At 39.3% G+C, this 13,102-nt stretch overlaps 1 protein-coding gene across 2 annotated transcripts in view; it reads right to left on the bottom strand.

The window, feature by feature from the left end:
* Positions 1-13,102, bottom strand: part of Dclk1 (doublecortin-like kinase 1) — a 346,512-nt gene that overhangs the window by 173,638 nt on the left and 159,772 nt on the right. For both annotated transcript variants that reach the window (XM_013031454.1, XM_013031455.1), the window contains one exon: positions 4,225-4,324. In XM_013031454.1, the coding sequence (XP_012886908.1) occupies positions 4,225-4,324 (100 nt within the window). The remainder of the gene's footprint in view (positions 1-4,224; positions 4,325-13,102) is intronic.

Genomic DNA, 13,102 nt, shown 5'->3' with positions numbered 1-13,102 from the left:
AAGAAACTGTAAGAGGTAAGGAAGGATTCTGCCTTGCAGAATTTGAAGCAAACTACTCATGCCTTCGCTTTAGACTTTGGGCTTTCAGAACTTTAAGACAATAAATCTGGGCTGGGGAGGGGGGGCTCCTGGTACATTTATCTGGTGTGCAGTATGATATTTTATGATTTTATTTTTATGGTATTTTAATACATCTATGCAAGGTATAATGATCAAATCAAAGTAATTAGCATTTTACCACATCAAACATTTATTTCTTTATGGTGGGAATATTCAATATTTTCTTTTCAAGCCACTCAGTTTGGAATCCTTTTTTACTCTTACTAATGGAACATGAAAGTATAAATATGTGAGCTTCAAATAGTGCCTGTTGAACTTGGAATTAAGAGCACGTATGAAATAGTTGAACAAAAGCAAGCAAGATATTAAAAAAGTAAAGAACACCTGGGTGCCAGTGGCTCACACTATTAATCCTAGCTTCTCAGGAGGCTGAGATCTGAGGATTGAGGTTTGAAGCCAGCTGGGGAAGAAAAGTCCATGAGACTCATATATTCAATTTAACTACCAAAAGATCCAGAATGGAGCTGTGGCTCAAGTGGTAGAGTGCCAGCCTTGAGCAAAAGAGTTCAGAGAGAATTCCCAAGTCCTGAGCTGAAGCCCTAGGACACACACACATACACACACACACACACACACACACACACACACACACACACACACACACAGAGCAGATGAGAGATATTTAGGTTCCTGGTCATGTAACACCTGGCAGGATTATGCTCCCCATGACAATGGGGCAAGTGGATGAAGAAATTAAGCAAGTATGAAGACACTGGCTTTGATGGTGGAAGGTAGGCACAAGGTGACATCTAATCTCAAGCTCATGAACAAAGAGTTAATTACCCCTTCCAGAGGCCAGGTACACATTTCTCAGGAAAGCCCTGTCACTTCCAAATGGCAAGGAAATCACAAATTCATCCCTTTGTCTCCAACATCCAAGCAACACCACGTAGAGTTTCCTGTCCCCCAACCTGGCAATTTGGTTGACTCATTCTAAATCAGACACCAAGCCAAGCGTGCCAAGGATCTGTCAGCCTGAGCGCATCTCTCTCTCTCTCTCTTCTCTAGTGTCTCTCCACCATTTCCAAGACTCCACTGACTGATGATGATGTTGCTAAAATGATCACATTCTGAACTAGACAGGGAAGGTGTTTCATTCTGCATGTAAAAACAGACAGGAGGAGAGAGGGTCCCAAGCAGTTTCCATTATTGACCTGGCTCTCATGTGATCATTGTAATGGCAAAATTCCTCACTGGAAAGACCCCAAGCAACATTTTCAGGAGCTCTCCTAGCAGTAATTAGGGGAATGTATTACTGCTAATCCCGAACACACTAGGAACCGGGTTAATTTTGAAAGATAAAATAAAAGTGGTGCCTTGCGGCAAAAGGCCACTTCTAGGCGCCATTAAATCAAGCACAGCACTGCACAGGGTGAGACTATTAATTCCAAAGATGTCGGTACCCCCCACCGACATGCCTTTAAGGAAGCTACTACAGAAGCCACCAAATGAAGCGTCAATATACAAATACCATTTAGCAAGTACAGATAAGCTTGGCTAAATCATGCTCAAAGCACTTATAAAAAGATTCACATTTTAATACATTAGCACCAGAACATGCTGTACAAGCAACAAGAAAATTGCAGTTGTCAACGTGTGAATTTAGACTCAGGGTAAGTTCATCCAAGGAAGTGAAAAAAATTCTCAATTTAGATTTTTCCCCCCCATAGCTTGACTCTCCCTCCCCCGTATAGCCACGTGCTTCTTCCAGAATGCGGGAGGACATGATACTCAGTAAATGTATTTCACCCCCCAAAATAGTTAGGATGGATTTGTCAGGGGGAACAGATGGGTTCATCTAAATGGATTAAGTGATCTCTCTCAGGACCAGACCACAAGCTAAGCAAGATGTCCTTCTGTGCACGTGTGTGTGTGTGTGTGTGTGTGTGTGTATGTGTGTGTGTGTGTGTGTACATGTGCGCTCAGGTGCACGTGTCTTTTCTTTCTTGTGGTGCTGAGGATCACACATGCAGGGTTTTCTCACGTGCTCTGCCACTGAGTTGTACACTCCCACTCCACGTGTCCTTTGCTAAAGGGAAAGCATTCTAAAGAGAATTTGGGGGGTTATTTTCTGGCACTTTTCTGTTCTGCTTTTTAGAAAGTCTACCTGCCTGTCATGACAGATGAAGAAGTATAGGTCACAAATTCTGGGGTTAAAACCATCTTGTCAGGAGAGGGAAAACCAGCTGCCCAGATTTCCAAGCCAGACCAGATGGGATAGGAGATCCCAGGTCTACTCAGACCTGGATGGACACCAGAGGGCGCGAAGACCCACAGCCTGCTCTGTTGATTTAACACTAAGCTCCATTCCAGTTGGAGTCTGACAGGCTATTTTCTATATCAAAGCAACAAATGGACTTTCATTTCAGAAAACAGCTGGTCTCTCAGGTCATTCTATCAGACATAGCTATTTTCTTTAAATTGAAAATCAAGACAGTTTATTTTTCTCAAAACAGTGCTGTTAGCTCTGCTGCCTGGCTTAAAACATTTCACTTGTTCTGTACCATGGCAAAGCTGTCTTCTCCTTAAACAGGGGCGAGGGCAGGGCTGGGGGTGTCATTTCTTAGGGACACTTTATGAGTGATATGTTTACAAAATCTGTGCCTAAAGGGCATGTCTATCAGTTATAAAGATGAAATGTATTTAGAGAAAACTTAGAGGAAAATAGATGCTAAGCCACTTGTCCAGATAGGATCTTTGAGCCAAAAATAAATCTCTTCATACAGAACATCTATATATAGCTCCATTGAGTGTTTGAAATTCCCATGATAAAGGAGCAATTATCCCTCCATACCCAAAATCATTTAAAAATATAAAATAATTGTAGCTGTTTAAATGCATATAACTAATAATATGCATATAACCATGGCCTATTTAATGTTGGGACTGAGAAATGCATCCTTAGGTAATTTAGTTGTCTATAAACAGCAAAGAATGGACTTACGTGACTTGGAATGACTACAGAGTCACTAGGTGATACGATCTCATGGAGCTACCATAGGACATATGTTCTGTCACTGACTGAATATTGTTACATGGCCTATGGCTGTATATTCCGTACATACAAAATAGTGTGTGTGAATGTAGTGTGTATATCTAATATCTATCTACATCTAGTATCTATACATAGTATCATATCTACTATATCCGTATATGTGAATATAGTATCTGTATCTTGATTGAGTGTTAAAGTGAGACCATTCAGTCACATCAGGGATCCTATCATCTTTGCTCAGGCATTACCATTTGCTTTGTCAAAAGTTCATTAATTTGTGTTTTTTTCTACTGAATAACAAAGAAAAATTCATATAGCCTTAAAACACATTTTATCCAGATTGTCTGAATTGTCAATAATTATGTGACAATTCTCTAATTAAATTAGAGGTGATATTTTGAAGGATGAAACTCTGACACAATGCTATTACTTACAATGCTGTTAAGAGTCTAAGATGATTCACAAGACCAGAAAAGGAAACAATATTCTTAAAAGTCAGAACCTTTCACATTCACCTCCTTGTTCATCACTTGTTCTCCCTTTTTGAGTCAACCACCCCTTCTTCATCAATTATGGAGAATCATATTCCCTTTATTAATGAAAGGAAATTACCTTCCTCTTTCCTGATAACTTCCAGATGCTAATGACATGCAAATTCCAGTAGATTTAAGGGAAAAGGGACATCAAACCTTTCTTCTTTAGTCAGCAATGAAAGAATACCACATGAAAGCAGAGCCTAGGAACATGCTAAATAATATGATTCCAAATCCCTCAACTATAAATTGTAAGGAAAATAAAGAAATTAAAATACAGAAATCAACACCCTGGTTTTCTAGAAACTGTCTCCTTGGATATCAAGTGGTTATAAGATAGCCATTCGTAATTTATTCTCCCATACGACTTAACCTTTTCAATGATCATTTCATCTGTTTTCTATATTTTTTTTAAAAAAATCAAAGAAATTCAAGATATAGGAAAGACATGTTGATGGAGAGTCTGAAACTGATTTGGTGGCTTTGGAGTTGACATAATCTTGGCCTGATGCAGTTCATTTTGGAAAGCTGCCTCAAATTCTCCCTGGTTTTGAACTTTTTTTTTTTTTAACTTACCACTTTCATCTAGCAAGAAATCATCCTGGTAACGGAACTTCTCCGGTCCACATGCAATAAAAATGTCATCATCACCAAAAAAGTCCTGAAGGCACATCACCTACAAGAGAAAAGCATGGTACTCGGTGAGGGGTCGGCACAACAGCAATTAGAACAATACTCCCCCCCCCCCAGACATTGGTGCAAAGCCGCTTCCCGTCTAATAGAATCAACGGGGCAGCTCCTTGGGAGGAATTTCAAAGAAAGGGCTCACGCATCTGTTACTAGTAAGAAGCATGTTACATTTCAGTTCTGCAGGAAGACAGGATCAGGAGAATAGAACCGGTAACTGTCACATTTATTACTTGACATATCAATAGGCTATGAGGTAAGAGCCCTTTGTTTCCATAATAGAGTACATAGAGCAAGATGGGGGAAAGGGAGCTTCCTCTTACTCTTCTGAATGGAAAAACCAATTCCCCCATAGCAACATAAGTCAGCATACGATTTTAACAGTCACCAATGTCATTGTATGTGTATTCTGATCACTGAAGAAAAACACTTGTATCATGGTATGAACTTAATCATCTCCTTTAGACCCATTCCAACTTTACCAGAAAGGAACCTGGAACCCTTTATAAAAGGAAGAATTTTAAACATATAGCTGGGATTTAGACCGAAGCTACAAGAAAAACTAAAACATCCCCCAACTTCTTATCAGGCCACAGGGAAGTTTTAATGCAATCATTGATACATTTTCTTTTCCTTCCTCTCTTCCTCTCCCTTCCTCCCTCCCTCCTTTTCTTCCTTCCTTCCTTCTTTCCTTCCTTCTTCCTTCCTTCTTCCTTCCTTCCTTTTTTTGTGCAGGTCCTGGGATTTGAATTTGGAGCCTCAAATTCTCATTTGGCTTTTTTGCTCTACACTGGCACTCTACTATTTGAGCCATAGCTCTGCTCCAAGCCTTTAACTGGCTGCTTGGATATAAGAATCTCATGAACTTTTCTATCCATTCTGGCTTCAAAACTGTAGTTTCCAGATCTCAGCCTCCTGAGAAGCTAGGATTACAGACCTGTGCCACAAGTTCCTGGTGGCTTTTGATTCTTTTTTTCCTAACTAGTCTCCAATAAAAACTTCAAGAGAGGTGTAGGTTGCTTTACAAGGAAATGTGAAGGTTTGTAGTATTTTGTTCATAAGACATCCATGACACTCCTATCTCCAATTCACTTGCCCCTCCCCCCCCAAAAAAGATGGAAGTAGATCTGTGGCTCAACGAGTAGAGTGCTAGCCTTGAACACAAAAACTCCGGGAGAGCATAGAGGCCCCTGAGTTCCAGGATTGGTCTATGCATAGGCATGTGCATGCACACACGTGCACACACACAGAGAATAATAGCAGGTTGCATTTTGGAGCATATCTATGTGTGCTTGTTTTTATGCTTTTGCTCATTGGAGAAGTAATTATCATCAGAACTACAACCTGTTATAAACAAGATGCCAATGAACGCACTCACACCATTTGTCCAATGACCATTCTCCAAACCTAAGACTTGAAGAACAAAACAGACCACAATCTAACTCAGACAGTGTGGACATACTTCTGTCAGCTAGTGGGAAATGAAACATGAAGAATTTTTGATGTTCTTTCCAACCCCAGGATTTCCAGGCTATGAAAGGAACACAATGATTGCTAAGGAAAAGTATCTGTCATCATCTAGCACAAAAATAAGACAGGAGATAGTCATTTCAGTGTGGAGACACTGTACTTGCTTACCTCCTAAGTGTCAGTGATTGAAATCAAAGAAGTGGTTGAACTATCAGATACTCTGGTATTTACTGCTCTCCATCATTTCACCCTTCTCCTGCTCACAACTTCTTAATCAGAAAGGTGGGTCAGGTCAGTGGGTGAACCCGAATACAAACTGCTCCAGGTGAGTAAAAAGCCTTGACAAAAGAGGCTAAGACATAAGCTTACAGAAAAGATAAAGTGAAAGTAACTGGAGGGTTTCCATTATCCAAGCTTTACTACTCTACAGCTGATCTAGAGATAGCTAGATCAAAGCAACCATTGCAATCAATGCACTGTATTGCCTATAGAAGAAGAGAAAAACAGAGGAAGATTTATAAACCCTTTCTCTAGGCAAATACAGTTTGAAAATGCTTTCTTTCTTTTCTTTTCTTTTTTTTTTCCAGTCTGAGGGTTTGAATTCAGGGCCTGAGCACTGTCCCTGAGCCTGGAGCCACGGTACCACTTCTGGCTTTTTCAGAATGGTTTATTGAAGAGTCTTACAGACTTTTCTGCCTGGGCTGGATTTGAACCACGGTCCTCAGATCTCAGCCTCTTAAGTAGCTTGGATGACAGGTGTGAGCCACTGGTGCCCAGCTAGAAGAAAACTTTCTTGAGGCATTACTGTCCATTCTGATATTAAGAGTTTGTAAGAAGTAAAGAAATATACAACTTGTGTTTTGCATAACCCAATTTTATGTATTTTTAAAGTGTGCATTCTTTTTAAATTGATGTACTCAAATTTAAAAAGGATGGTTACCTATCATCATTGAAACTTTAAGTTCCATTTATGCTTCGATCCTTTTTGCTACGACAGGTCAGTGTTGGTGGGCCTCTTAGACACTCAGATCTCTATGGTAGGCATCAGATATTAGAAGATTTCACTAGTATTAGACACAGGCAGATCTTAAGGTATAATTATTAAGTTTAAGAGATGAGCTCAGAACACCATTCCAAGCCTTCCTCTTTTTCCATCTTTTTCTTGCCTCCCAGAAGAGCTGGTATTGCTGATGGCTGCTCTTCCCATTTGTCTAACTGGGCCCACAGTTTGTGCCCTACCACACGTTCAAAATCCATGCGTTTCCCAGCCCTTCCTTATCCAATATCACCTCAATCCAAAGCTTGTCCTCCTCTGAAGGGCCCTTGATATTTCCTTATAGTGGAATCTCTGCTTCACACACCATTTCTCTCCAGTAGATTTAGTTTAATTCTGTCAGTCTACTCTTTTTCATTAAACTTTTGGACTTTCTCTCCATGGCTCAGAAACTATCAATGACTTAAGTTAAAATGCACCTTTCTGAGCTTAGCATCCCAGATGCCTCAAACTCTGGCTCCAACCTATCCATCATGTTTCCTATTGTATTATTAGTGATGCTGTGATTGATCCATCATTGGTTAAGTAAATGGATGGCTAAATGGATGAGTGGCTGGATGGATAGATGGATGGATGGATGGATGGATGATTGGATAGATGGATGGATGGACAGATAGATGGCTGATTGGATGGACTATGCTTTAAAGTAAGCCATGTTCCAATTGATCTTCTTTACTTATGTCTTCCTAATTGTGTGTGTCTTATTTTATGAAATACCTGTTTTCAATCTATTCCTACCTACTCTTTGCCTATGTGCATACCTACTGTAGGCCAAGGCTCAGTTGGACTTGAACATTATCTTCTTTGTATGGACTCATCCCTTTTCTGAAGCCCCACACATCATTTAACAAATGCTTATTGAGCACCTGTTCATGGCAGTGACTATACTGAACCTTGAGAACATGTCTGTCCTCACCTGTCCCCTTTTCTCTTTATAGATACATCTGAATACAGACGTGGGTACACAGATCGAATAGTGGGATATGTATATACTTCCAGCAATTCCTAACATGCTGTTGTGAGTCAATATCTCAGAGCAGTAAGATGTATTGCTTCTCAAAGGTTTTGTCAAGGGCGTGAAGTGTGGTGTTCTGAAATCCAGCCTTTGTTCTTCCATCAGTCAGCTATCTTGAAATGAATCCTGTTGTTAAAGCTCCTAAGTCCACTTGGACCAAAGTGTCTCATACTCGGTGCCATTCTTTGACCCTGCAGAGATGTCTCCTCTGAGACAAATTCTTAAGAGCAAAGCACTGTCAACAGGTTCTCAATTAACCCAGCTCTACCACTTAGATGTTCATCTCTTTGGGCCTCAGTTTATCATATCAGTTGTTCTAAGGACTAAATGAGTTATGATCACAATAAGGAGAAACTAAGTTTTTCAAAAATTTTTAGCCGCTGTTATTCCTCAAATGTATTTTGACTTTAAAATGAGTACAAATCAAATATATAATAAGATACATGAATACTAAAAAAAACCAGTATGTAGCTCTAACAGACTTCTTTTCTAAGAAGATTTGAAGAAAATACAGAAAGGGAGCATCTGTTATTGCCTTGGGAACAAGGATTCTACAGATATTATTATTATTATTATTATTATTGGTGGAAAGTATGTTTTGGGTTAGTTTCAGGGAATTGATGCTAATCTGGTAAAATGAGGAAGGGACATGGCCCATGTCTCTGATTTCCATTAGTTTTCTACTAGATGATGCAGGAAAAAGCCATTTTCAAATATGCTCATCTATAATACAGTAGTACCAGGACTCACTGTCTTAACTCACAGCCTCTTCGAGTCTGTCACCAACTCTTAGATTTGTGGAAAACAGAGATTTGTATTCCTCTGAGAGAACTTATTCTCCACTGAAAAATGCTACACTAGAAAAGAAATTATATGTGCATTATATGCATTCATGAAGGAGAATGGCTGCTTATGGCACACAATGCTCAGTCGTCTAATTAAAATTTGTAGTTCTCGCCTGATGCTTCAGTTATAATCAGTACTTCAACTCCCAAGAAAAAACATTCCATTTATTCTATTAGAGATTATGTCTGTCTGATGGCACATAAGACAATGCGAAAGCTATAGTATCTCAAAAACCATGGATGGTTTAGAGTGGTCAGACAGGCTGGCAAAAGTCCTTGAATGAAGATCAAGATATCTGCATTCTGAGCTCAGATCTGCCTTGCTTGCTTACTGCCTTACTTTGCTTAATTAAATCTCTCTGTGTCCTCTCGTGGGTTTTTTTTTTTGCTTTTTTATTTCCTCTTTCCTTTTTTTCTTCATTCTTTGTTAGTGTTCTACCACTGCGCCTCCCAGCCAATGGAACAGATACTAACCAATCACAGATGGAAATCTCCAAGATTCTGAGGCAAAAATAACTTTTTTTCTTTATATTTTATTTACTTTTGTATGCCAATACCAGGACTCAAACTTTGTTCTCTCACTTGGCTTTTTTTTTTTTTTTTGGTCGGTCTGGGCCTAGGCACTGTCCCTCAGCTCTTCAGCTCAAGGCTACTCAAGCCACAGCACCACTTCTGGCTTTTTCTGCTTCTGTGGTGCTAAGGAATAGAACCCAGGGCCTCATGCAGGCAAGGCAAGCACTCTACCACTCAGCCACCTTCCCAGCCCTCACTTGACTTTTTTTTTTACCTGACTGGTGCTCTACCACTTGAGCCATACCTGCAGTCCTGCTTTTAGGCTGGTTAACTGAAGATAGAATCTCTCCTATTTCTCTGTCCTTGCCTATTTCTAACCTTGATTTCCTGGATTTCAGCCTCCTGAGTAGCTATACAGGTGCCTGACCTTCTCTTTTATATATGTTAATTATCCCAGAAAACTATCACAAGGCTATTAAAATCCCTGTTTTACAGATAAAAAAATGACATACATAAACAGAATTTGCAGCCAGGCTAGTTAGAATTCAAATACAATTCTTAACTGCCAAGAAGTAGAAAACACATTTATGGAAATGCATAGAAACATACACTCTATATCCATGTACTAGAAATTTCAGTTGATTAAAAAATCATTATAGCTACCACATCCATTGTGTTTTCATAGTGTTGAATATGAAGGTGTCTGATAAAAACACCTTTTAAAAGGAAGAAAAGAAAGTTGACAATGTATCTTTGGCTCAAGAAGCATGTGTTTCCTGTTCTGACGACGTGAAATCTGAATTTATATCTTTTCCATTAACTTGTCATTATGCACGGCACATTTCTCCCAGGGTTACTATGCTGCATTCAGAAGAAACAAAATAGGCAAATATGGACTTCCTCTCCTCTGAGCTTCCGGCTCAAGTTGCGCTGGGAAGGCAGACATTCAAACAAAGGCAATAAAAGCATCTGCTTTTTACACATTTCCAAAGCAGGACTGTGGAATCCATTCTCCCTCACTGGAAGGAGATCTCCATGGTGACGCGCACTTCAGAGAGCAGGCCAGGTTCTTTGCAGGGATATTTTCTTTACAAGAGCGCCCTCTACAAACCAAACAGGGAATCGCTCTGACAGCACCTGAAACCCAAAAGCCATTGTCTTTCTCAGTCTTCTCTTGTCTGTTAAGGACTTCAAACTATTTTACACTCACCTATTTCATATACCTGAAGTTAAAAACCATAGTAAAAAAACCAAGAAACTGCATTTTTGAAATTATTGGGTATGATATTGAGTATTTTAATTTCTTTAAAAAATTATGTGTAACTTTTATCCTTCTGGATACTATTAGAGATGGTAGATTTTAAAGTTCTGCTCACACTTTAAGGTGACTCACATCTGTTATCTTAGCTACCCAAAAGGATAAGATCTTAGGATCACAGTTCAAAGCCAGCCCAGGACAAAAAAGTCCATGAGACTCTTCTCTCCAAAACGCTGGAAGTGGCGCTGTGGCTCACGTGATAGAGCCCCAGCCTTGAGCAAATAAATCTAAGTTACAGCGGCCAGGCCCAGAGTTTAAGCCCCAGTACACACACACACACACACACACACACACACACACACACACACAATTCAGCTTACATTTTAATGAGAAATTCTTTAGCTAAAAGGACTGCTTAAACCTCTTTTAAAAAATCTTGTCACTTCATGTATCCAAGGTGCCAAGTTAATAACCTTTCTGCATTCCTCATAATTTATAATGTAACTCATAATCTTGGCACACAGTGGTCCCTTGTCCTGCCAAAACTAAATGTAGAGGTTTTGGTTCCAAGTTCATTCCAAACTTGGCTTCCATTCTCTCCTAGCACTAAGCATTCTTATAGTCGCTGATATTGTGGGTCAAACACTATGAGCCTTTCTGTTCACATAATCTATGCAGTTCCATGTGTCTGGTTCTAAAGTATGTTCACAACTAGTTTTAGATCTACATATTAGAAATACTAGAAAACATTGTTTTCTAATAAAAAATATATTATTGAACTGAGTAATAGTGGCTCACCCCTGTAATCCTAGCTATTTAGAAGCATGAGCATCAAGTCTCAAAGGCAACCCAGACAGAAAAGTCCTGTCAGTCTTCCCTTAATTAACCACCAAAAAAAAAGCCAGAAGTGGAGGAGTAGCTCAAGTGGCAGAGCACCACCCTTGAGCAAAAAAGTTCAAAGGCAAGTGCCCAGGCACTGATTTCAAATCCTTATACTAGCACAAACACACATGCATGCATGCACACACACGTGCACACACACACACACACACACACACACACACACTCTACATTCTCCATCATTATTTTTCATTTTTATTTTCACCACTTTATTTTTTATGGTAAAATTATGTAAGTGGTAATTTATTTTACAACAGTTACTCTAATTAGAAATTGATTTGAAAAGCCTTAAAATAAAATCTATTGTTTCTTTTGTTGTGGTAGCAAAGACATATATATCCATTAAAAAGAGAAATGATTAATAACAATAATAATAAAAAACAAAAAAATAAAGATTCTCAACTAATTTTTGCAAGGGCTAACACCCTGTGTTAACTGTGTGTGTGTGTGTGTACATATGTTTTATTAAAAAACAAAAATAGGTCTATTGTCGAAAGTCAGAATAGGCTGGGTGATAATATTAGAATGTCAGGCTGATCCTTATAGAAATTGAAGACTTTGTCCTTTGAAATGCCATTTTCTGGGTCAATCAGGGAAAAATTAATTATGGAAGTGAATGTGTAGTCATTGTCTGGATATGTTCTCAACTGCTCTGGCTTACGTGGATGCTCTCTGGTCTGCACACAGAGCACATCTCCATGCATGCATGTGTCTTTAGTGGACACGCATATCTGCATGGATGGCACCCTATTCCCAACAATTGATCTTACATTATCCTTTTTGGAAACACAGATCTGACGAATGATGGTTTGATTGACTGCTATTTGGACTTTACAAGCCATGTGCTTGTAAAGTGGATATCAGATATCCACTAACCCAGGTTCAGGGAAGGAATCCACACAACCTCTTGGGGTCACTTTTTCAGCACGGCACTCAACAAATTACATGAGGTATCCAAAACTTCATTATAAAACAGGCTTTGTATTCGATAGTTTAGCCCAAATGTACACTAACAAGCCTGTTTCCAGGGATGCTAGGCTAAGCTGTGGTGTGCAGTAGGTTAAGTGCATTAAATGAATTGTTGACATAATATTTTTTGATTTATGGTGGGTTTGTATGTCTCTGTCTCTGTCTCTCCAGTCCTGAGACTCAAGCTCAAGGTCTTGCATTCTAAAACTTGGCTGCTTTGCTCAGATATAATGCTTTACCGCTTGAACCATGCTTCCAGTCTGGCATTTTGCTGGTTAACTAAAGATAAATTATTATGGAGTTTTCTAGCTGCGCTAACTTGCTAACTTCAAACCACTATACTGAGATCTAGAGTCCCAAATAGCTGGAATTATATGCATGCACCACTGGTACCAGCTGTCTGACTGTCTGTCTATCTGTCTCTCTTTGTCTCTCCTTTTCAAGTTTCCCTCCTGCTATTTCACAAGGAGCTAGCGCCAGTGCTCAGGCCTGCTAAGCTCTAAAGAGACACTTGACACACAAGGCTACCTTGATTTTGTATCACAAACCTTTTGGTCAAAATCAGATGTTGAAAAATATTTTACAAGAAAATCATAATCTAAACGATTGGTATCTATTTGAAGGATGAAAGCATACTTTGCCTTATACATGCTTTATACACTGGCTTGTTGCTTCAGACTTCATAAAATATTATTCCTGAAGCCATGGAAGTGTGCTTCTGCCAGGAATATTTATAAATGTTG

The sequence above is a fragment of the Dipodomys ordii genome, unplaced genomic scaffold, assembly GCF_000151885.1.
Source record: "Dipodomys ordii isolate 6190 unplaced genomic scaffold, Dord_2.0 Scaffold140, whole genome shotgun sequence".
Classification (NCBI taxonomy): domain Eukaryota; kingdom Metazoa; phylum Chordata; class Mammalia; order Rodentia; family Heteromyidae; genus Dipodomys; species Dipodomys ordii.
The sequence above is the reverse complement of the archived record's forward strand: the minus strand, read 5'-3'. Positions and strand labels throughout refer to the sequence as shown.